We start from the raw sequence: 26,925 nt of genomic DNA on the forward strand, positions 1-26,925 counted from the left end.
GAAACAATGATGGTAACTATATAGCAGCAGAAGGAAACAATGATGGTAACTATATATCAGCAGAAGGAAACAATGATGGTAACTATATAGCAGCAGAAGGAAACAATGATGGTAACTATATATCAGTAGAAGGAAACAATGATGGTAACTATATAGCAGCAGAAGGAAACAATGATGGTAACTATATATCAGCAGAAGGAAACAATGATGGTAACTATATAGCAGCAGAAGGAAACAATGATGGTAACTATATATCAGCAGAAGGAAACAATGATGGTAACTATATAGCAGCAGAAGGAAACAATGATGGTAACTATATAGCAGCAGAAGGAAACAATGATGGTAACTATATATCAGCAGAAGGAAACAATGATGGTAACTATATATCAGTAGAAGGAAACAATGATGGTAACTATATATCAGCAGAAGGAAACAATGATGGTAACTATATAGCAGCAGAAGGAAACAATGATGGTAACTATATATCAGCAGAAGGAAACAATGATGGTAACTATATATCAGCAGAAGGAAACAATGATGGTAACTATATATCAGCAGAAGGAAACAATGATGGTAACTATATATCAGCAGAAGGAAACAATGATGGTAACTATATAGCAGCAGAAGGAAACAATGATGGTAACTATATAGCAGTAGAAGGAAACAATGATGGTAACTATATAGCAGCAGAAGGAAACAATGATGGTAACTATATAGCAGTAGAAGGAAACAATGATGGTAACTATATAGCAGCAGAAGGAAACAATGATGGTAACTATATAGCAGCAGAAGGAAACAATGATGGTAACTATATAGCAGTAGAAGGAAACAATGATGGTAACTATATATCAGCAGAAGGAAACAATGATGGTAACTATATAGCAGCAGAAGGAAACAATGATGTTAACTATATATCAGCAGAAGGAAACAATGATGGTAACTATATAGCAGCAGAAGGAAACAATGATGGTAACTATATAGCAGCAGAAGGAAACAATGATGGTAACTATATATCAGCAGAAGGAAACAATGATGGTAACTATATATCAGCAGAAGGAAACAATGATGGTAACTATATAGCAGCAGAAGGAAACAATGATGGTAACTATATAGCAGCAGAAGGAAACAATGATGGTAACTATATAGCAGCAGAAGGAAACAATGATGGTAACTATATAGCAGCAGAAGGAAACAATGATGGTAACTATATAGCAGCAGAAGGAAACAATGATGGTAACTATATAGCAGCAGAAGGAAACAATGATGGTAACTATATAGCAGCAGAAGGAAACAATGATGGTAACTATATATCAGCAGAAGGAAACACTGATGGTAACTATATAGCAGCAGAAGGAAACAATGATGGTAACTATATATCAGCAGAAGGAAACAATGATGGTAACTATATAGCAGCAGAAGGAAACAATGATGGTAACTATATATCAGCAGAAGGAAACAATGATGGTAACTATATAGCAGCAGAAGGAAACAATGATGGTAACTATATAGCAGCAGAAGGAAACAATGATGGTAACTATATAGCAGCAGAAGGAAACAATGATGGTAACTATATATCAGCAGAAGGAAACAATGATGGTAACTATATAGCAGCAGAAGGAAACAATGATGGTAACTAAATAGCAGTAGAAGGAAACAATGATGGTAACTATATATCAGCAGAAGGAAACAATGATGGTAACTAAATAGCAGTAGAAGGAAACAATGTATCCAGTAAGTACACTCTGAGGAAAAATTAAAAATAAGTAAAAACAGATGTTGATAAATATATTGTAACACTGTAGGGGTGCAAGGCGCCTCTTCCTGGGGAATATGGCAGCACGCAGCAGCTGAGGAACAACACAAGTCCAGTTTCTGGTACAACTGACCCCAGCCAGTTTTATTGAAACAGAAAATAAAACAAACACCAAAAGAAAATACCTTGCCTGTCCGGCACTAACTAACACAGGATATTCCTAACTGTCACTAAACAAAACACAGAGTTCTTCAGTACATACTGTATAGCTCACTTGTATCAGAAAGCGTGTTTCTCCCACACAGAACCTGCAGCCTTCCCAGGCAGTCTGCCCATACTAATCAGGCTAGCAGCCCTATAACACACTTCCACAGCTGAAACCCTGATTAGCCCTCTGTGAGGCCAAAGACCCGAACTGGGCCCAATGTCTAGAACTCTCCTTATCTCTCTCTTAGAGCCTATACCCAGCTTTTACAGCAAACTGAAAAGGTTCTGACAAAACAAAAGCATTTTTCCTAGAAGTTTTCATTTTCTAAAACATGTAAGACAAGAACCTGGGACAAACATACCTGCCCTCAAACACTATCCCAGTGTTCTTGTCACATATCCCCCTCCCCTTTTTCAACCTAGGGGCCGGAACATTTGTAGCCCCCAAACAGAAGATGCGAGACAATGCATCTGCGTTGGCCAATTGTGTTCCCGGTCTATGTTCGACAGTAAACTTAAAGTCCTGCAACGCTAGAAACCATCTAGTTACACGAGCATTCTTGCCTCTATTTACATACATCCATTTTAAAGGGGCATGATCTGTCACTAGTCTGAATTGTCTACCCAAGAGGTAATATCTCAAGGTATCTAGTGCCCACTTAATGGCCAAAGCCTCCTTTTCCACAATGGCATACCTTTTTTCATGCTCATTGAGTTTCCTACTCAAATAAATGATAGGGTGTTCGTCCCCATCTCTGGTTTGGGACAGCACAGCCCCTATCCCTACCTCTGAGGCATCTGTCTGTACCACAAATTCTTTTGAAAAATCTGGTGTTATCAATACCGGTTGTGAACACAAAGCCACTTTTAACGCTTGGAACGCTTTTTCTGCATCAGGGTTCCATTTCACCATATTTGACTGCTTCCCTTTGGTAAGGTCTGACAACGGCACCGCCATGGTCGCAAAATTGGGAATAAACCGCCTATAGTACCTAGTTATTCCCAAAAAAGCCCTTACCTGTTTTTTATTCACTGGACGAGGCCAGTTTTGAATAGCATCAATTTTATTCAATTGGGGCCTAATCAGACCTCTGCCTATGGTGAAGCCCAAGTATTTGACCTCCTCCATTGCGAGGCAGCACTTCTTTGGGTTAGCAGTTAACCCTGCCTCTCTGATTGAGTCCAGTACTGCTTGTACTTTAACCAAATGGGACCCCCAGTTTGTACTGTGAATTACCACATCATCCAAATAGGCAGCTGCATATTTTCTATGGGGCCTCAAATTTTATCCATCGCCCGTTGAAAGGTCGCTGGAGCCCCATGCAACCCAAAGGGTAACATCTTATACTGGTACAGCCCCTCTGGAACCGAAAAGGCTGTTTTTTCTTTTGCACTATCAGATAAAGGTATTTGCCAGTAACCTTTGGTCAGGTCCAACATGGTGAGAAACCTGGCTATTCCCAGCCTTTCTATAAGCTCATCCACACGGGGCATGGGGTATGCGTCACACTTGGACACCTCATTTAACTCAAGAAAGTCATTACAGAAGCGTATGCAACCGTCTGGCTTCGGGATGAGAACTATGGGACTGGACCACTCACTGTTAGATTCCCCTATGACTCCAAGTTCTAACATGGTTTTAACTTCTTTAGAAACAGCTTCTCGCTGAGCTTCAGGAATCCTATATGGCTTTAAATGGACCCTGACCCCTGGTTCTGTGACAATGTCATGTTTTATTATGGTCGTTCGGCCAGGCAGCTCTGAAAATATCTCCCTATTTTGGATGAGAAATTCTTTAACCTGATTGTTCTGATCAGCTGATAATGTCTCTGACACCTTTACTGCGGGAAGCAACCGAGGTGAAGACACCGAAGGGCAAGGCTCTGCTGACAGAACAACCTATCTTTCCAGGGTTTAATTAAGTTAACATGGTAGATTTGTTCAGGTTTTCTCTTTCCCGGTTGGTATACTTTGTAATTAACCTCATTCACTTTTTCCCTAATCTCAAATGGACCCTGCCATTTAGCTAGGAACTTGCTTTCCACAGTGGGTACCAAAACAAGAACTCTATCTCCAGGAGCAAATTCCCGTATCTTGGCACTCCGGTTATATACCCTCTGTTGAGCACTTTGGGCCTGCTCCATGTGCTCTCTGATAATAGGTACCACGGCTGCAATCCTATCCTGCATTTGTGTTACATGTTCAATAACGCTTCTATAAGGAGTGGGCTGTCCTTCCCACGTCTCTTTGGCAATGCCCAACAGCCCTCTGGGGTGTCTACCATACAACAAATCAAATGGCGAAAACCTCGTAGAGGACTGAGGAACTTCTCTGATGGCCATTAACAAGTAGGGCAACAAACAATCCCAGTTTTTCCCATCTCTCTCAACAACCTTTTTTAACATACTTTTTAATGTTTTATTAAACCATTCCACCAACCTGTCAGTTTGGGGATGGTAGATGGACGTCCTGAGGTAAGTGACCTTAAATAATTTGCACAATTCCTTCATGATCCTTGACATAAATGGAGTACCTTGGTCAGTCAAAATTTATTTTGGTATTCCCACTCTACTAAAAACCTGCACCAGCTCCCTAGCTATTGCCTTGGTTGTGATAGTGCGTAAAGGGACAGCCTCAGGATATCGAGTGGCATAGTCCATAATTACCAGGATATACTGATGGCCCCGAGCAGACTTTAACAAGGGCCCCACAAGATCCATGGCTATTCTGTCAAACGGGACCTCTATAATAGGCATGGGAACTAGTGGGCTCCTGAAATGGGGTCTAGGGGCGTGATACTGGCATTCAGGACAGGAAGAACAATATTCAGACACTTCTTTATAAACCCCTGGCCAAAAGAACCTTTGTAAAACTCTTTCAGTGTTTTTTTTCTGCCCCTAAATGTCCTGCTGTAACGTGACTATGAGCTAAATCTAGTACCGTTCTCCGATAAGGTTGGGGAACTACCAGCTGTTCCACCACATCCTCACCCCTTTTGAAAATGTGGTACAAGAGCTCATTACAGATGGCCATGCGGGGATACGTAACCCTATCACCTGGTACCACAGGTTCCCCATTAACAACCTTAACATTCTCTCTAGCCTTGATCAAGGTAGGATCCTTTAACTGTTCATACGCAAACAGATCCTTCTTTACCTCCAGGTCAGGCACGCTTTCAGTTCTAACTACTATGTCTCTGTTCCCAGCAAGGGGGTCCTCACTGGACTCCCCATCTGTCACTTCCCCAGCCAAACTAGCAAAAGGCAAAGGGTAAGAAAGTTCAGAAGACACACGTACATCCATAAAATCACCGGTATTATCAACTGGCTCTTTACTTCTCACATCTGTTGATAACCGTGATTCCCAGTTTCCAAAAATTAGGAAAATCCCTCCCTATTATGGCCTCATGCACCAAGGTGGGGACCAGTCCTACTTTAATAATTGCTGACCCACAACAAGTTTCTATATTCACTTCAGCAGTGACATAATGTTGGGTATCCCCATGTATGCACGTTACCCCAATAGGTATTTGCTGGACCTTTAAGGGGTTCACTAACCCAGCTTTCACGAGGGTAACTAAACTTCCTGAATCTAGCAAGACCTCTACCCGGTTACCCTCTAAAAACACATCACATTTGTTTTTTCAGCTCAGGTGAAGGTTCCACAGTACAGGCTAACCTAGCAAAGAAAGACATTCTGCGACCTTCAAAGGCAGCATCACATTGCCTGGGTTCTTGCGTGACTGGGCAATTGGCAATAACATGACCTGGCATACCACACCTAAAACATTTAACCACATGATTATCAACCCGTTTGGGCAGCACAGACCGTTCTAGCCCCATTGGCCTGTCTCCAGGGCCAGTGTTTACAGTCTCTCCAGCCTTGCATTCTCTTAACCGCCCAGCAACGTTTTCCCACAGAACAGTCTTACCAGTCTTTACTGACGGGCGCTGTCGAGGATCTACGGGTTGCTGGGTGGTCATCAGTAGTTCCTCTGCTGCCAAATACCTCTCTACCATGTCCACTAATTGGTCAGCAGTACCCGGGTTTCCATGGCTCACCCACTTGCGCAGGACCATGGGCAGAGATCTCAAGTAGCGGTCCATGACGACTCTTTCAACCATCTGGGGACCAGTTAACGTCTCTGGCTGTAACCATTTTTTTTTTAGCTGAATAAGGTTGTGCATCTGGGAGCGAGGAGGCTTCTCCATGGTGTACACCCAACGGTGCACCCGTTGTGCTCGTACTGACAGTGTGACTCCCAGGCGGGTCAGGATCTCAGCTTTTAGTTTATCATAGTCCCGAGCCTCAGCAGGGCTTAAATCAAAGTACGCTTTTTGGGGCTCACCTGACAGAAAAGGTGCCAGCAGACTCGCCCACTGTGCTTTCGGCCAGTTCTCATGCTCGGCAGTCCTTTCAAACGTGGTCAGGTAGGCCTCCACATCATCAGCCTCTGTCATTTTCTGCAGGAAGTGACTGGCCCGTATAGAACTAGAGCTGGTCGGAGCACTGACGGCCACATCTCCAATCCGGGCTGCAAGGCTCTGCACCACTTCTGTTAAGGTTGGTTCTATTTCGGAGTGGCTGAAGGGACCTTCTGACATATCTAGGGGAGGAGATACGTCACCAGGGGGAGGAGCTACGGGCGAACAGGGTACCCGAAAAGTACCCTCGCGGGCTCGCTTCGCTCGCCACGCTTCGGGCACGGTGGCTCGCTTCGCTCACCACCTAATTACTAAAGGTAATAGTTGGTGGCGTGGACAGTAGAGGAACTATCCCGCTGGCATAGCTCCTCCCCCTTGTGTCGTAACTCCTCCCCCAAATGGAAAAGGTCCCTTAGCCCACTTGATTCTAGCATCTACCCTTCTGTTAAGGCTTCTCGCTGTAGTCTCCAATTTTCCTCCATAGCCACCTGCTGCTGTCTGTTGGCCTCCTGCTGAGCCGCTGTAGCTTGCAGCAAGGCTTTGAGCAGTTCCTCCATGTCGACAGACTTTTCAGTCGGCTTTATAGCTGCTTTCACCCAGGACATATATCAAATCCTCAGGGCGAGTCTCAGTAACTTCACACTGGGCTGTATCTGCATAAACCACCGTTTTCTGCAAGCCTCACAAAGCTGCTGCTTTCACTTATGCGCAGAACGGCGTGCTCGCATTCTCCACCAAGTTGTACCTCTGGTCCCAAGCATTTTGGATAAGGGAGACTCAACCTGTATGTATGTATATATATATATATATGGTACAAATTGCCATTTCCTGGGGTAAATGACAGCACACAGCAGCTGAGGAACCACACAAGTCCAGTTTCTGGTACAACTGGCCCAAGCCAGCTTTATTATACAGAAAATAAAACAAACACCAAAAGAAAATACCTTGCCTGTCCGGCACTAACTAAACACAAGAAGTTCCTAACTATCACTAAACAAAAACACAGAGTTCTCCAGTAAACACTCTATGGCTAACTTGTATCAGGAAGCGTGTTTCTCTCACACAGATCCTGCAGTCTTCCCTGGCAGTCTGCCCACATTAATCAGGCTAGAAGCCCTATAAGGCTCTTGCACAGCTGAAAGCCCTGATTAGCCCTCTGTGAGGCCAAAGACCCGAACTGGGCCCAATGTCTGGAACTCGCCCGATTTCTCTCTCAGGGCCCTTATCCAGCTTTCCCAGCAAACTGAAAAGGTTCTAACAAAACAAAAGCATTTTCCTAGAAGTTTTCATTTTCTAAAACATGTAAGACAAGAACCTGGGACAAACATACCTGCCCTCAAACACTATCCCAGTGTTCTTGTCACAATATATATATATATATATATATATATATTTTACACTACTTACCGGCCAGTCAAAATGACAGAACATCGTAATGCAACCGAACGGAGCAACACTTGAACTACTCGATCGGGCACCATATAGTCACCGCCAGCACGCAAAACACTTTAATTCCCCCTGTACAGGTGAGGAGAAGCACTGGTATTTTATTACATAGTGGATGTGTGTATGTGTGTGTGTGTGTGTGTGTGTGTATATATATATATATATATATATATATATATAATGCCATTTAATCAAGCATTTTCATCAGGATATAGCAACAACATAAAACAACCTACCTTATATACCTTATATTCCTTATTCTCAATTTTTAAGGGCCAGACGGATCATATCTGATCCTAAACAGGCTATTATTCAAATTGATGTGTTATTTCAAAAATTCCTAGAACGGGGCTATGATGTATCTTCATTACAGACAGCCAAATCCAAGGCCTTGTTACTGGATCCTGAATTACTTTTACATCCTAAAAAAGTTGATCAAGCATCCATTATGCCCTGGGTGACACAATACACTCCAGCTAGTCAGACCATCAGTAGGATTTCTAAAAAACACTGGCCAATTGTAAGATCAGATCCTGACTGTAATCTAACCAATACTAAACTTATGGCATGCTATAAACGGGGTCGGAGTCTACGTGACATCCTAGTGAGGTCGGATATTTCTGAAATCCCTCCTAATATTTACAGAGGCAGTCTGGGTTGTATACGCTGCACATGCGTCACTTGTAAGTTTTTAATTCCAGGTGAGACTTTTTACCATCCTCACACTGGTAAGATTCTGCACATTCGTCATAGATTGACGTGTAATTCCAAATTTACAGTGTACCAAATTATATGCCCGTGCGGTTTGTCCTATATTGGGAAAACTGAACGCCCATTTAAGGAAAGGATGGCCGCACATAGGTCATCAATTAAAATAGCCATTAATTCTGGAAAAAGTGACCTCCCTGTGGCCAGACATTTTTTGCAGTCATCACATAACCTCACAACTTTGAGATATCGCATGATCGACCAGGTGCCCCCCTCTTTAAGGGGTGGTAACCGTGGTCTGAAGCTACTTCAGTGTGAGGCCCGTTGGATACACAGGCTAGGAACTCTGACCCCGGGTGGCTTAAATGAGCAGTCGGGGATCAGCATATTGGCCAGTAATTACTAACATGGCATCTTGATTAATTAATAGGTATAATTACTGTATTCATCATTACTTATGCCAGCTGGATGTTTCTCTTCTGTTTTTATTTAAAACCTTTCCGATTAACCTGCCATTGATCTGTATGTATTTATTTATTTAGTGTTTGCGTTTAGTTATTTATGGTAATATGAACTCTTTGTTATATAAATTGCCGTTTTTCTATTTGTAGCCATCTATAAGTTAATAGACGCATTACAGCAGTGTACGGCAGTTGGTTTGTTTATTATTGTTGCTATGGTGACGGTTTTTACACATGACGCTTGACTTCCTTTGACAGGACGTCATCACGTCATCTTCAGTGCGTTCCCGCCGGGTGTGCAGTCCCGCTGCGGTACTCGGCACTTCACTGGGTGATACTGGTATATAAGGTAGGTTGTTTTATGTTGTTGCTATATCCTGAAGAAAATGCTTGATTAAATGGCATTGAAACGTTGCACTTTATAAAGTTTTACGTCTGCTTCTTTGGAGTGCCGCACCCACCTGCTGTACATACGTTCTATTTGTGAGGGCACCCAGCTATACTGTTTCATTTCAAGTGGCCGTGCCGGACCTTCCTGTTTTCTATATATATATATATATATCCTCATTTATATTTCTTTTATCATTTAAATCTACAGATATCCCATGTGGTGAGATCTAGTACGATATCACTTTTAAGTGTTTTTATGTATCATTGAAGATACGTTAAGTTGCTTATTCTTATAGTGATCCTTTGGTATGTATTAATTATAATTGTAAAGAAAATAAGTGCAATTTTGACAACTAGAATGATATACTTATGAAACGTTTTCTACATTGTATAGATTATAAGTACAACCCCTGAAGAAGTCCGTAGGACGAAACGCGTTGGGTTAAGACAACAGCCTTTGTCTGGTCTTCGTGGAAGACTTTCGGTTGTTTCGTGATTATAATGTACTGAAATCAACATAAACATCTGTACAAAACTCTGTTGTAGGTCACTGTAAACATATTGTGACAGAATGTATTCAATTGTACTTTGTTAAATAAACAGAATTGATTTTATGAAAGTTTCTATATAAGTGAATTATGAAATGTTATTATAAGTGAGAAGTTTTAGATATACCAAAGGGATCCATTAGCGCCCTGGGGAAACTCTGCTATTTATATATATATATATATATATATATATAGGTCGAAGTGGGCCAGTATGCGATGGTTTGGCATACCGGCACTTCTCCACAGAAATGGAAATTTTTTGTTTTTTTTATCACACTCCTGCTATGGCCGAGCGTGCTCATGTTCCCCCCACCGCTGCTCCCAGTCACGGCGGTTGGTGCCGGAGCTGTGAGCCACACTAGTCCCCAGCAATTACAGCGGAGATGCAATCCCTCTCCCTCCTCCAGCAGCCGCTCGTACAGAGTGCCTCGATTCCTCCAATTACTCAACCGGCGGCCGCGTCACCATGGGGATGCATAGACGCTGGCGCTCGGATCCTCCTGCTGCCGGCCTCCTCTTCGGACTGTGCCTGGGTCCACGCCATGGGACTCCCTTGTTCACAGTGACACCCTGCAGCTCAAGCTAAGGTTGACTGGACATGGCGGCGGTGAGTGACTGCTGGAGAGCCCTGTGCCCTCCTGACACCCCCCCATCATTCCCCATGTGTGTGGACCCAGCCTCTGTATATGTGACACCTTGTGCCCCCCTGTCCCCCCCGCTGCCATCTGTGTGTGCATCACCCAGTGCTCCCCTACCCCTGTTGCCCTGTGTAATGACACCCTGTGCCCTTATGTTGCTCTGTAAACCCCCTGCATGTGTGACACCCTGTCCCCAATGTTTCGGCTCATACTGTGTGTTATAATGTGAATTTTGGCTCATTCCGAGTGCTATAATGTGAATTTCGTCTCAGTCAGTGTGCTATAATGTGAATTTCGGCTCATACTGTGTGCTATAATGTGAATTTCGGCTCATACTGTGTGCTATAATGTGAATTTCGGCTCATACTATGTGCTATAATGTGAATTTCGGCTCATACCGTGTGCTATAATGTGAATTTCGGCTCATACTGTGTGCTATAATGTGAATTTCGGCTCATACTGTGTGCTATAATGTGAATTTCGGCTCATACCATGTGCTATAATGTGAATTTCATCTCATACTGTGTGCTATAAAGTGAAAGGGGCATCAGTACTAGATAGTATAAGCGGTCGTACTACACTGAAGGACATCCCCCCTATGAGTGGCCACTCCCCCTTTTCCTGGAGCGTGCACACCTTAGGCATGCGCATAATTGCAACCTTTACTTTTCCATACACCCACTTCAAAGTTTCCACTTCGATCACTGTATGTGTATATATATATATATATATATATATTTATGTATATATATATATATATATATAGCCCCTGTGTAAGGTGCCCTGGGCCTCCTGAAGGCTTACTCCAGCCCTGGTCTAGCAGTTCTTGCGCACCCTTGCGCCCGTAGCATTACAGCAGCAATCTGTCCTGAAGTTCCCACTAAGAGTCAGCTGGATGGGATGTCCTAACAGTAACATGCAATAAAACCTGTTCCTCGGTGTGTGGTTTGGCGGGGTGGGGGGTGGGGGGCAGCAGGCTGAAATTTTGCCTAGAATGCAGAGAAATCTTGCTCCGGCCCTGAAAGAAGCTCTGGTGTATATACGCTGAATCCCCCTTCTACTTTTATCCCATGTGACGTGGGGCAGTGACTGGGAACAATGAGAGCAGGGAAAGCACCAGCACCAGAGCAGAAGGAAAGATAAAGTGCAGCAGCTTCTGCTGTCCCCGGGATCAGTCGCTTCCTCCCCTGTTGCGGGTACACATTGCAGAGGAGGTGAGCGGTGTCCCGGGAATGAGAGAGCCGCTCTGAGTACCTGCCTGAAATGGTGGCTGCAGTGTCAATGCCGCTGGGGAATCTGTAGCACTGTGCAGAGAGCGGTGTCAGTACCACTAGGAGACCTGTAACGCTGCGCTGGGAGCCGCTCGAGAGCACAGACGCCGGGTCAGGTATGACATCCACACACCCGGAGACAGTGTACGTCTGAGCTTCCGATGACGTACGTTTCACTATTGCTTGATCACATCGGTGCCTGGGTTTTACAATGATATACGTGTTATAGGAAAACATTTCCTCTCCATACCAATATTATTACATATGTGCTGAATTGTACATATATGTTTCTTTGTGCCTGTGAGAGTGATCCCACTGTTATACATTATAGGGAGTAACACTGTCTTAACGTGTGATACGCTACAGGTAGTAACAAAGTGATCATTGTAAAACATAGTGGTTACCAGAAAAGGCCACTTAGGTTGTATGCAGTAGTAACGCTCTGCAGGGAGCACTTAGGTTGTAAGCAGTAGTAATGCTCTGCAGGGAGCACTTAGGTTGTAAGCAGTAGTAACCCTCTGCAGGGAGCACTTAGGTTGTAAGCAGTAGTAACGCTCTGCAGGGAGCACTTAGGTTGTATGCAGTAGTAACGCTCTGCAGGGAGCACTTAGGTTGTATACAGTAGTAACGCTCTGCAGGGAGCACTTAGGTTGTATTCAGTAGTAACGCTCTGCAGGGAGCAGCTTTAAAAGAGTTTTTTTCTGAGCTCACAATCCCATTGTGAAAGGATCTCATAAATTTGATAAATAAAACCTGTGTTTAAATCCCTTTTCTATTTCACTTGCTTATATCAATTATTGCTCTACCCATATACCCATACATAGGTAGTGCTGGTATATCAATTATTTTATATCTTTCATTAATTTTTGTCTTTCCTAGGCTGACAATCAATTACCTTATGTCATGCCTATTGAAAAATCTATCTTAAATAAAAATAATAAGTTATGTTTTAATTTATTCTTGAAACAAAAAAGAGTGTGCCACACATTAAGGCTTCTTTATATATAAACCCTCCATCCACAATTCCCACATACTTAATGGAATCGCTCCATCTTAGCTCCTACTTCAATTTCTCCAGCTGCTTCTGTAAAAGCCTGATGAGGGGAATGACCTGACTCAAGCTGGCAGTGTCTGAACTGACTTCACGTGTGGCAAGTTTGAAGGGTTTGAGAACCTTGCAAAACACAGAAATCATTCTCCATTGCGCTTGAGTCAGGTGTATTCCCTCTCCTTTGCCTGTATCGTAGGTGGATGTGTTGGATTGGCCTTTTACTGCTCCTCCATCCTCTGAAGCATATAGAGTGTTGAATTCCCCTCGTTACCACCTCTTGCTTCAGCTGATGGCAGGGCATGTTCACGAGTGTTTGCTGGCGCTCCAGTCTTTGGCACACAGTGTCTAAATGTCGAAAGTGCCCCACAATTTTTTGGGCCACCAACAGCATCTCCTACATGCCCCTGTCGTTTTTCAAAAAATTCTGCACCACCAAATTAATTGTATGTGCAAAACATGGGACGTGCTGGAATTTGCCCAGATGTAATGCATGCACAATATTGGCTGCATTGTCCGATATCACAAATCCCCAGGAGAGTCTAAGTGGGGTAAGCCATTGTGCGATGATGTCCCTCAGTTTCTGTAAGAGGTTGTCAGCTGTGTGCCTCTTATGGACACTGGTGATACACAGCGTAGCCTGCCTAGGAACAAGTTGGCATTTGTGAGATGCTGCTACTGGTGCCACTGCTGTTGCTGCGGGAGGCAATTTATCTACCCAGTGGGCTGTCACAGTCATGTAGTCCTTAGTTTGCCCTGTTCCACTTGTCCACATGTCCATGGTTAAGTGGACACTGGGTACAACCACATTTTTAAGATAGTAATTTTTATTGAGAATGATCAATAACCAAAGTAATCAAAGTAATATTGTACATACACAGGTACAGGTCAAGATAAAGAACTAGCAGATGAGAATTTGTCTTCATAGCATTATAGAATTATAACATTAAGACATTGTCGATTAATGTTAGAATGAAATATACAGTTCTATGAAAATATAGCGTAGAGGATAGTAACATTCATCCTGTGGAAATTGAAACGTGTGTGTGATCATTCCCTTTTTTTTTTTTTTTCAGCTATAGTATATAAACTACACAAAAACCGAGAGAAAACTTGGTAGAAATAAAAATAAGAAGGATAAGAAAAGTAAAAGAGAGAAAGTGTTAGAGCAAGAGGGGAAAGTTGAGAAAGTCACAGATAAGGAAACAGGAGGTTGGCTGTAAGACTAAGCAAAGATGATACCAGAGGGAGTGGTAGAGGTATTAGCAATATGAGCTTTAGCAGAGTCCGGGGATGAGTAAAGAACGCGTGAGATACCTCGGGGACCATACGTTGTGGAATTGGCCCACTGTGTTGTTCCTTAAACTAGTGATATATTCCATATTGGCTATATAATTAATCGTAGTCATCAGTAATGCCTTGGAGGGTGGTTTGTGATCCTTCCAGCATTTAGCGATCAGACATTTAGCCGCCATGCAGAATTGCATAACAAGCCTATCTTGGGATTTGGGTAGTGACGGTATGGGGGCTTGAAGTAAAGCAATTTCTGGAGAGAGATCCGTTATGTCTGCAAGATTGAGCTATAAGCGCTCCAACTGTGGTCCGGAAGGGGCGAATAGAGGGACAGGTCGACCACACGTGGAAAAAAGTGCCCGCCTCTCCACAAAGTCTCCAGCATAAATTCGAGGTCACAGGGAAAATGGAATGAAGTCTGGAGGGGACTAGATACCATCTGGTATAAACTTTATAACATGTCTCCCTAAGTGCCACACTAATGGAGGCTTTAGCAGTGCACAATCTAATTTTCTCCCATTGTTCGTCTTCTAATGGATGGGAAAGATCTGATTCCCAGGCTAATTCGTGGGGTTCACGGGGAGGAGGATCTGGAGCCAAAACAGAGTTATAAATTGTGGAAATATTCCCCTTTTTGCCAATTGAAAGCAGACACATATGTTCGAAGGCGGTGGGCGATCTCAAAAGAGTAGTTTTAAGTTGTGATTTAAGGAAGCTAAGAATTTGAATGTAATGGTAATGACACGAGGATGGAATACAGAGGCATTCTTGAAAATCTCCAAAAGAGGTCGGTGCAGAGTGACCCTTAACATGGATAAATCTCGTGACACCCTGGGATTGCCATGGGGCTGCCATGTGTCGGTCACTGCCTGGAGGGAAGGTGGGGTGACCCCAGATAGGTGACAGAGGTGAGGGGTATGAAGAAAGATTATAATTGATGCAGAGTTTGTCCCACAGTCCGAGGGTGAATTTAACCGTGGGGACTGAATAGGCAGAGGCTGGTCTGCAGGACCTGGGTAGCCACAGTAGGGAGTCCAGGGGGATACCCTGAAATATAGAGTTCTCAATATCAACTCATTTTCTGATCCCTCGGGGGGATGCCAGGACACTATGTGGTTAAGTTGACAGGCGTTAAAATAAACCTGAAGATTGGGGTATCCCAAACCGCCTGAGGTTGCACTCTTGGTCAATATGGTTCATCTTAAACGAGGTTTACGATGAGCACAAATGAATTTGTGACACACTGTTTGCAGGGAGGCCAGTGTTACTCTGGACACCATTGTCGGGATGGTTTGGAACAGATAAAGGATACGGGGGAGGAAATTCATTTTTAGGGCGTTAATCCGTCCAATCCATGAGATGTACAACCGGTCCCATTTATCTAAGTCATGCTTAAGCGTTTTAATTATAGGAACATAGTTAGCCTGATAGAGGCTAGTATAGGATTTAGTGATATATATGCCCAGGTATTTTATGGCCGAGGGCCTCCAGAAAAAGGGGAAAGAAGAGGTCAAGGTCAAGCTAGTATGAGAAGAAACGTTAAACGCGAGGGCCTCTGATTTGGTATGATTTATTTTATAACCAGAGAGGGAACCGTACAAAAGTAGTTCTTTCTGTAGGTTAGGAAGAGAAATCAAAGGGTTAGAAAGAGTCACGAGCACGTCATCTGCAAACAGATATTTTATACGAGCTCTGCCCCTCACTAATACCCTTAATGTCAGCATTGAGTCTAATACGGGCTGCAAGAGGTTCAATACATAAAGCGAAAAGTAGGGGTGAGAGAGGGCATCCCTGGCGGGTTTCGTTCTTTAAACTAAAGCGGGGTGAGCTTAATCCATTAGTCAGGACCACAGATGAGGGGTTAGAATAAAGGATCGCTACTGCAGTGATGAAATGACCATGAAGACCAAACGTAGATAATGTAGAAAACCAAAAAGGCCAAGAGATGCGATCAAACGCCTTCTCGGCATCAAGCGCCAGACCAATCGCTGGTGTTTTCGTTGCGTTAATTTGGTGAATTAAGTTAACAATACGTCTGGTGTTATCTGAGGCCTGGCGGCCGGGAATAAATCCCACTTGATCAGGGTCTATTAATGACGTCAACACAGTATTCAGGCGAGATGCCAGTACTTTGGCAAAAAGCTTGAGCTCGGTATTTATCAAAGAGATGGGTCTATAATTTGAGCAATAGGAGGGGTCCTTACTGGGTTTCGGAATAACTATAATACGAGAGGTCGTGGAATCAGTGTGAAAAGGGGTGCCCTGCATTATCTTATTAAATAAAGAGACCATATGAGGGATAAGCTGAGGGGCGAAAGTTTTGTAGTACGCCATCGGGTAGCCGTCTGGGCCATGAGCCTTAGAAGGTTTTTGGGTTTTCAGTGCCGCTTCAATCTCCTCAGCAGAAATATCAGCATTGGGAGCAAAGTTAGCTGCATCATCTAACCGAGGAAGGGCGCATGAATCTAGATATTGTTGAACCTGATCGTCGAATGCCGAGGGGTCGGTCGGGGGGTCAAGATTATAGAGTGCTCTGTAATAATCAGAGAAAATACCATTATTTTCTTAGGGTCGTAGGTAGCGCTACCCAAGGGTTCTCTAATAGTATGAATGGCTTGATTAGCTTTTTGGCACGTAGGCGTTTAGCCAACAAAGTATGAGCCTTGTTGCTTTTGTCGTAAGATGATTGATTAGCCCAGCGAAGTGAGCGCTCAATGTTCTCAGCCAAAAGAGATTGTAGGTCATCACAGGTCTTAGAAAGGTCAGCTAGTATTTTCTTAGAATGTGTGCGTTTGTGTTCCCTATCTAGTTTTGCAATGGTGTCGGTTAATAAAGCAATTTGCGTTTCCTGATTTCTCCTACGGCAGGACGCAAATTGGATTATGGATCCTCTAATCACCGCCTTATGGGCCTCCCATATTGTGGCTAAACCGCATTCGCCCTCTACATTGACATCGAAATATTCCTGAATCCTAGTTTTAATTAAGTCCTGAAATTTAGGGATCTTCAATAGGGTTTTGTTAAGTCTCCATGTCGGTCTACCGTCAGGGATATCAAATATATCAAAAGTCGCAGCCAAAGCCACGTGGTCAGTCCAAGTAAGCGGGACTATCGAGGAAGCGCGTGCCATCTGGGAGAGAGGTGCACAGCTTAGGAACATATCAATGTGAGAATACTCAACATGCAGATTGGAGTAAAAAGTGTAGTCCCTAGTGGTCGGATTAAGAAAGCGCCAGACATCAAACAGACCAGCCTCGGCCATGCCTCTGTGTAGTACAGAAGAGTGTGGGGTTCGTCCACTGCGCAAGGGGCCGGAATTATCCATATATGTGAGAGCCATATTGAAATCTCCACCAACAAGTGTCTTACCCCGTCTATATGAGTAGAGGTCTTGGAAGAACTTGCGAAAATTTTTGGATTGGGCCGTATTTGGAGAGTATAGATTAGCCAATGTAACCTCCTGGTGTCCAATTTTACCTCTCACCATTACATAACGGCCTTCAGTGTTGCATTTACAGTCTAGGAACTGGAAAGTAACGGATCCTCTGATTAAAATAGCAACCCCATTTCTTTTCGCTGCATTATTGGAGTACCAGGCCATGGGAAATCATTTAGACATCAGTGAGGGATGGGAGGCTGATTTCAAATGTGTCTCCTGTAGAAAAATCACGTCACCTTTCAAAGTTTTGAGAGATCTGTGGAGATGAGAATGTTTCTGGGGTGTATTCAGCCCCTTTACATTGATGGACAGACATGTTAGCGGCATGGCTAAAGAGAGAGAAGGGGGCAATCCACAGGAAACTGATGGGGCCCCGAACTCTGCTAAAATAGGTGAGAGTGAGAAGAAAAAGAAAAAATAATAGAAGTGTTTAATCCTATACACAAACAACTATATAAGATATATAGATCTAACTATCTATAAATGCAGGTATATCATTGTACATACGAACTATAACAAGAACCTAGAAAAGGAGGCGAGAAAGAAAAGACAAAAAAGTAGACGTAGTATCCCAAAAGCAGGATACCCGACTACTAAGATTGAGCTCTAAAAAAAAAGGAAAGAGCTCACTGGTGGGATACAAATGCAATGAAATAGAGGAGGGTATTAGCCCTATATTCTTAGGTATAGCTCTAATCCCTAGAGACTGGGGGAGGAAGTGTCAAGCCAAGGCACTGACACCCCCCACCCAAAACTAATCGTAAATAGAGAGAATGGGCCGTCCAGCACCATAGAGGAACCTATAGTAGAGGCAGGACAGTCCAATACAGAGAGAACCAGATGAAAAAAAAAGATAACCAGATATTAGACATAAGACAGTATCAAAGTAGTAATAATATCAGAGCAATGGCATTGTCGCTGAGCTGACCGGTAACTAGAGACGGGTCCCTGGGTATCGGGGCAGGGATCAATCTTAAGGCCCATTTATAGGGCAGTGTATCCGGTCCACCGGTCAGGACTGCAAGATAAAAGAACAACAACACAAGAAGTACATATATCCAGCCAATAAGAACTGTGCAGAAGTTAAGTAAAGGAGCAGTCATATCTGAAACAGCATCTAAAATGGAGGCAGCACAACACTTGAGTAAGAATATGAAAAAGATTAGTTAAACTATACGGTATCAAAACTCAAATGTAAACATAAATTGAAACAGAAGGGTCTTCACTTCTGAGAAGTAGTAGTAGGAGACAGTTGTAGTTTGCGAAGCAGTTTGTCTCCGTCTTCAGGGGAGCGGCCGATATGAGCTTTGCTATCAATCTCCACAATCAGACGAAAAGGAAAACCCCAACGATACTTGTAACCGTTGTCGCGCAGTGTAGAGGTAACAGAACGTAGGTCACGCCGTTTAGCAATAGTCACTGGTGACAAATCCTGGTAAATCTGGATACGTGATTCTTCGAATAGAGTTGAAGTCGAATTCCTGCATGCCGTGGTAATGCTGTTCTTAGTCTTGAATGACAAAAACCGAAGAATAACATCACGGGGAGGATCAGAGTCCCTTGGTTTAGGCCGCAGGGCGCGGTGGGCTCTCTCTATCAGGATGGCAGATTCCGAGAGCGATGGGACTAAATACAGAAACAATCGTTTGAGGTATGGTTCCAGTTCGGAGGCCGAAATGGATTCAGGGACATTGCGAATGCGTAAGTTATTCCGCCTCTCGCGATTTTCTCTATCCTCAACTTTATCTTTAAGGAATTCCAACTCGCCAGATAGGTAGCTCATGTCCTCGCCCACTTGTTTGTGGAATTCCCATTGGTTTTCCACCCGTGATTCCAGTGAGCTGGTGCGAGAGTCCAAGGCCGCCAAGTCGGTCTTCAGCTCACCGATCGCTGATTGGAGAGCGGTGGTGAAGGAATTTTTAAGGTCCAATATCATACTCTGAAGGGATTGAATATCCTCTTTGGTTGAGGGTGAATCTTTCGGATCCATGTTAGGGGAGGACAATAGCGAAGACGGAGACAAATTTTCAGCCGTTTTTTCCCGGCGCAAAAAGTGTGAAATATCTTGCGAGGCTCCTGTTTTCTTTGCTAGAGTGTTCGCTCTGCTCATAATATCTGGTGAAATAGAAGTGCCAGCTTAGGGATAGATTACAATAAAGGTCTGCCAGGGTGTTACGTGCCCATCAGTTGAATTGGGTAGGGGGGTGGTCAGGCATTTGTGTTTTCACATCATTCGAAAGGACCTAGGTCCCAACATTTCGTTAAAACTAAGAGAGGAATCCACAGGAGAGCGTCCTGAATCACTACACACCGTGTCGGGAGTAGGTGAGGTGCAATATAAGAGTTAACAGCAGGGGGCTTTGAGGGTTAAATCTGAGAGAATGCACTGTACATGCAAAAAGAGAGAAATATGGGGTAGGAAGCCTCAGTGCAGTGCTTGCAGGTGGTTATCTGCAGAGAGCTCAAGGGATGATGCAGTGTCTCACTGTAATATAGAGCCTGCTGTCCAGCAAGCACCTCAGGAGCAGCACAATTCAAAGGAGCCTGCTCTGCCACCTCCAAGATGGCCGCCATCAGCTCCAGGAGTCCATGCACCGTCTACCTCTGTCAACGATCAGCAGGATCAGAGGCCAGCCCGTGCCCCCACCGACTCCAGCAAGGTCCCTCCGGCAAGCACAGGCCACTAACGGGCCGCTCGTACGAGCGCGGCGCCCGCACCTCACACTTCGCCACAACCAAAATGGACTCCGCCACCAGATCCCCGCGGCTCGGCCCGGCTCAGCCAGCACACCACGGCTCCAGGGGCTCCCACCGCCACCTCGTCTGCTCAGTAAAGGCTCCCAGGTAGGATGTCTGCAGTGGGGTAGGTCGAAAAGCGTTGTGCGGTGCCTGGTGGTCGTAGGAGCGCGGGCGGAGGGCTCCCAAATTTAGGCCCCGGCTTCAACGTAAAGGGGTCCAAGAGGGCTTTTTCAGCAGGAGCTCCCCTGGGACACTTCCTTTCAGTTCAGGCCACAAGCCACCGTGCAACCTCATTTTTAAGGACACTGAGGACACTTTTCTTAATGTCCCTGTACAGTCCGGGAATCGCTTGCCTAGAGAAGTGGAATCTAGACGGGATTTGGTACAGGGGACACAGAATGTCCATCAACTGTCTAAATCCCACTTCACTAATGGCGGATACTGGATGCATGTCTACCACCAGCATAGTTGTTATGACCTCAGTTATCTGCTTTATAACAGGGTGATTGCTGTCATATTTAATCTTCCTTGCAAAGGACTGTTGGACAGTCAATTGCTTAGTTGAAGCAGTACAAGTGGTCCTTCGACTTCCCCTCTGGGATGACGATCGACTCCCAGCAGCAGCGGCAGCAGTAGGCGTACCACCCAAGGATCCTCTGGAAGAATCCCGATTAGGAGAGGACTCGTCAGTCATCCCAATGACATGGCCTGCAGAAACACTGACGTTCCTGACTAAGGAGGAAATTGACATTGAGTGAGTTGGTGGTGTGGCTTGCAGGAGCTTGGGTACAACAGGAAGAAGGGATTTAGGGGTCAGTGGACTACTTATGCTCTTACCCAAAGTTTCTGAACTTGACAATGACTTCTGATGAATGTGCTGCAGGTGATGTATACGGGTGTTCCTAGGTGGTTAAAATACTTGCCCCTACTTATTACGGATTGACAAAGGCAACACTTGGCATGACACCTGTTTTCCGTATTTGTGGAGAAATTATTCCACACCGAAGAGGTGGCTTTTTTGGTATTTTGCCCAGGTATGATAATGGGTTTTCTCATCCCACGGACAACAACTGTTTCCACTGGTGCCTTATTCAAACAAACCACATCACCCTCAGAATCCTCATCGTCAACTTCCTCCTGTCACGAACCGATCATTCACCACTGTGGGTTCTGGGGTCTGTCCGTTGCCAGCACGGTTGCTCCCAGTGCTGTGTGGCTGTGTGGGGATGCGGTGTGGTCAGCAGCAGAGCTGATGTAGGTTCTGGGAGCTGGGAGTGCGGGGACCGAATGCTCTGCTGTGTGTCTGCAGTATAGGAGGTGGCCATGTTGGAGACCAAATGAGTACCTATGAGAACTTGTGAAACACCTGTGGGTAAGTGTTAGCCAATCCTGTGCTTGTGCTGCCTTTAAGTAGGCTGGGATTATGTTACTCTGAGCCAGTGCTTTGTTGTATGTACTCTATGCCCTAGCTCTGTGCTTTCTCTGTGATATCCTGTGTGGTTCCAGTGGTCCTGATATCGCCTCCGCTCCCAGGGGTCTGCCTGCAGCCTTCACCACAAGAGATCCACCAGCTCCCTGCTGTGCTGTCAGTAAATCGCTCTCCAAGTGGCAACAAGTGGATTCCCGGAGCCCTGTGAGAAGTTTCCCTGTTTGTTCCGTGACTGCCTGCATCAATCATACAGTCTGTGGAAGTTTCTACCTAATCCTGATCCTAGTTCTCTCATCATCCAGTTGAACTCATTCTTCACCATTGTTATCTGCTGCAGCTTCACAGTGCTTCAAGTATTATCTTCACAGCCTGCAAGTATTCTTTTCAGTATTGTATCTTCATTGTTGCTTCATTCAAGGACAATTCTTCACAACCTTCCAGTTTAACCTTTAAGCTTCTGTACAAGTCTCTACAGTTATTCATTTATGTCTACAATATCCAGTTAACACTCCTTACAGTTTGGGACCAATCATTGCTTCATTTGGACAATTCTTCATTCATTCTCAAGCCTGTTTGAATTCAGTTGTATGAACATTTCTTCTATGCATCTATAATACTGTTCCTACTTATTATTATACCATTCATTGCAGTACGTCAGTTTACATTCGGTGACTCATGATTGTCATTTAACTCATTATTGGAATAATTCTCCTGAAATAAATATATGAAACTGAACTTTCCTCGTCCTCCCTGTTTTCACCTTACTCCAGCACCTACACCTTCGGTTGGTCCAGGGTTAACGGATTGACAAAAACAGTGGGCCCTGACACCTATTCAGAGCCAGCTACACCTACATCCTCCTCATCCTGGTGTACGTCTACAGTGTTATCCTCAATCTCAATATTAGCAACTGGACTGGCGGTGCTCTTCCCAGCACTTGCAGGGGGCGTGCAAATGGGCGTAGGAGCCTCCTCTTTCCATATAGTCTTGGGAAGTTCAGTCCTAGACATCACAACCGTGGACACACTTGGACTCTCCTTGGGGATTTGTGATATCTCTGAACGCACAAATGTTTTTTCCTGTGTTTTAACAAGCTTCATTTTTTACATTTTTCAAGAGAGAGGAGGGCTTCCATCCTCATGAGAAGATGAGCCACCAGTCATGAACATAGGCCAGGGCCTTAGCCTTTCCTTGCCACTTCGTGTCGTGATTGGCATATTGCCAATTTTATGTTTCTCGTCAGATAATTTCTTTTTTTTTCTGATTATTAATTTTTGCTTCTTGCTTTTTACACGCCCTCTATGACATTGGGCATCGGCCTTAGCAGACGACGTTGATGGAATTAAATCGTAAATGTCATGACTGGTGGCAGCAGCAGCTTCAGCACTAGTACTAGGAACTGGAAGTGGTTCCTGATCTTCCACTATTTTTTCCTCCAAATTGTTCTCCATTTCACAGGACAGCACCCCTTTATTACTACAGCGCACAGAGCAGTGCCCCTTTATTTTTATAGCACCCCTGTATACTTACAGTATAGAGAGCCAGTGTATTGTTACTTGAACAGCAACACCCCTATATTTTACAGCATTCAGCAGTGTGCTTTTAATTTTTAACAACTGCACCCCTGAATTTTTATAACATACTGGGCCAGCAGCACCCCTATATTTTCCAGCATACAGGAGGACAGTGCCCTTACACCCTGTACAACACAGTGACAGCCAGGACAGCAACACCCATGTACAGCTGCAGCACATGAAACACCAGTGACAGGACAGCACCCCTAACACAGCACAGGTACACCACAGTGACGGCAGCAGCACCCCTACAGAGCACACACTGACCCCACCCAATGCCACCACCCACAGAGAGAGACAGGGGTCTGTCTCCCTCACTCTCCAAGTCTGTGGTGAAAATGGCAGAGACATGTGGATGTTTATATGGAATCCAAATCCCGCGGGAATCTGACAGTGGGATGATGATGTTTTGCCTCATTCTGGTTTCCAAGTTTGGCTGGAAGTCCCGAGCCAGACTCGGATCCAGGCTCAGAGCGTGAAGTTCGGGGGGTTCAGTTCTCAGGGATCCAAAACCCGCTCATATCTAATAATAATGTGTAATAAACATTACGCTGTGTAATAATGTGTAATGGGCATTACGGTGTGCAATAATGTGTAATGGGCATCACGCTGTGTAATAATGTGTAATGGGCATTACGGTGTGTAATAATGTGTAATGGGCATTACGGTGTGTAATAATGTGTAATGGGCATTACAGTGTGTAATAATGTGTAATGGGCATAACAGATGTGTAATAATGTGTAATGGGCATAACAGATGTGTAATGGACATTACAGTGCAATAATGTGTAATGGGCATTACAGTGTGTAATAATGTGTAATGGGCAATACAGTGTGTAATAATGTGTAATGGGCATAACGGTGTGTGATAATGTGTAATGGGCATAACGGTGTGTGATAATGTGTAAATGGGCATAACGGTGTGTAATAATGTGTAATGGGCAATACAGTGTGTAATAATGTGTAATGGGCATAACAGTGTGTAATAATGTGTTAATGTGCATAACGGTGTGTAATAATGTATATTGGGCATTATGATGTGTAATAATGTGTAACGGTGCTGGAGATAAGTTTCTATTTTTCAGCTGGAAGCTCATGCTGTTTGTGCGTGTTAAGCACACCAGTGCTGACAGGAGTATACCGGTGTAATGAACAGAGAGGGATGCAAAGCAAACGAACTCACAGACAGACATGGGAGTATAACATAACATACACAGAAGGTGATGGAATAACTAATAAACACAAAGTGAACAAAGAAGCTTTTTTGACAAAGGCTCAGGAATTGGGTGTCTCCCTAGTGTCAGGAATGCTCAGATGGAATAGAGCGGACAATGAGGCGAGATGTAGTGATTTAACATGTGGAGCACCCGAAATGATGTTGCTAAGAGCAACAGAAGGAACCCTAAAGGGTTACCAACGGGTGTGGAAATAAACTCCTTGGTCAGAGATAGAAGTATAGACACAAGGACAGTATCCACAATCCTAACCCCCACTTGCAGGGCACAGGTTCAGCTTACTGCCACTAAACTGACACCTGGACGCCCTGCACAGTGAGAGAGGCAGGCAGGTCTGAGAGTACAGCCGCAAATCTGCTGGGATCACAGAATAGCAAAAGAACCCCAGCAGGTTATAACAACCGACTCCAGTCTTACTGCTAGGTCCGGATTGGCAGAATGATGTACCGAATCCCAAGGCCTATTTGTAGTAAGCAACAAGTAAATACAAAGTAACACAGCACTAGCGAACTCTCTGGAACTGACTAACAAACAAAGATTCAGCAGCACCTGCCTAGCCTGAGAAGATGGTTTATATAGCAGGTGCTGTCCACGCCCCACTCAGACCTCACAGACTGTGAGCACAAAACCAGCGCGGATTCCCTGCCGTGCAAGAGCCTGTAACCACTGCACAGTAAAAACCCGGACCGGAGTATCAGCTGCGCTCAGGTTACTTCGCTAACACTTGCCTCCCGGTTGCCATGGCGATGTGGCAGCACAGAGCAGGAGATCCTAACAGTGCGTTACTATACAGGTTGTATGACACAGGTGTGTACATTACACTAGTACTTTGTAGTTAACTTGTGTGTAATATTTTTCTCACAAATATATCAGCAGAGAAATATCGCAAATTCTAGTCTGGATTAATTGAATTGTATCACGAGAACGAAGTGCCTGTGGTGTGTAATAAGCGTGGACTATGCCAAGAGGACACAGAGGAATCGGGCATATGACCAGATGATCAGATACAGTAGAGCCAGGAACAGCTAGTTTTTGTAGGATTACAAGAAGTACATGTATTCACAATGTTCAGGAGACGGGACGGATGAGGTTTACAAGCCAACGCTGTGGTATTATGACCTCATGAAAACCACTTTGGAGCAAGAGACAAGGATAAGGTCACAGTGTAATCTGGATCCGGATTCTCCCACTCTTGTGGAAGAGGAGGCATCGGAGATTCTGGATCTGGTAAGTACATACACATTTTTATTGTATTGTACCCACACATTTTTACATGGAGTTAATTTTTGCTTTATATTGCTGGATATTACACCGGAGCTGGAAGTGAAGCCTTCCATGAGCGAGACAACTGAAGTGGACGACCCAACCCCACAGCCATGACCCCCGAAACAGCGGAGGTCATCCGGAAACCCACTTCTGCCCCGCCCAGCTCACAACAGTTTTTTTTACTCTCGCCGAGGAGGTTCTTAATAGGCCCCCGGACTTGGAGCAATCGTTTGGCAATTACATCATGGTGGAAATGTGACTGATGAAGGAGGATCAAAAGAAGATCTACAAGCGTCTGGTTCTTGATACTACCTCATTCACAAATGACAAATCTCTTGTTGAGGTGCGTGAGATAACACTTGGGATAAGGTTGGTTTATTATCCTCCCTGCGCTATCGCCCCTCGGTGTCTAATGTTGTAGATTTCTTGATAAAAGTAACATTTCTTGATACAAGTAAATGACTTAATCTGTTTGCTACTAGATGTCACATGTTACACATAAATCCCCGCTGTTCTTGCAGTCTGGGTTGAACATTGCATGTGACTATGTAACAGAAGACTATATTATGTTCCTCCAATAAGTGTGAATGGAATAAAATAGTCTCATCTTGTGCCTGTATTCTGTATAATGTATTATTCCTATCAGAAAGATGTTACCTGGGTGTTATATATATAGTTACTGGGATACTAGTGGGCTTAGAGAGTGTTTGATCCCAGGATGTAAAGATATTATCTTCATATACAAATTATGGATCGTACTTCATTGTCCTGGTTGAGGCCTTTGGGTGTTTGGGTCACCATGTGGATTATCATACGCAGGTCCTCCCTGTTGATGGTGTGTATGTAGTCACCCCCTCTCCAGGTTTTCTTAACCTCCTTCAGTCCTGTGACCTTGAGTAGTTTGGGATTTGATTCATGATGTTCTTTGTAATGTAAGGAAAGTGGATGTTCTTCCAAACCTTTTTTTTATATTCCGTATGTGTTCATTTATTCTCATTTTGAGTGGCTGTATAGTCCTTCGGTTATGCACACCAGTGCCTGCAGGAAAGTACTGGTG

The 26,925-nt window shown here is 44.2% G+C and overlaps 1 protein-coding gene across 1 annotated transcript in view; it reads right to left on the bottom strand.

Moving 5' to 3' along the window:
• Positions 1–26,925, bottom strand: part of LOC134983671 (zinc finger protein 585A-like) — a 265,558-nt gene that overhangs the window by 145,455 nt on the left and 93,178 nt on the right. Inside the window, exon 7 of the mRNA XM_063949335.1 lies at positions 5,385–5,389. Within this exon, the coding sequence (XP_063805405.1) occupies positions 5,385–5,389 (5 nt within the window). The remainder of the gene's footprint in view (positions 1–5,384; positions 5,390–26,925) is intronic.

This window comes from Pseudophryne corroboree, assembly GCF_028390025.1.
Source record: "Pseudophryne corroboree isolate aPseCor3 chromosome 3 unlocalized genomic scaffold, aPseCor3.hap2 SUPER_3_unloc_20, whole genome shotgun sequence".
Taxonomy (NCBI): Eukaryota; Metazoa; Chordata; class Amphibia; order Anura; family Myobatrachidae; genus Pseudophryne; species Pseudophryne corroboree.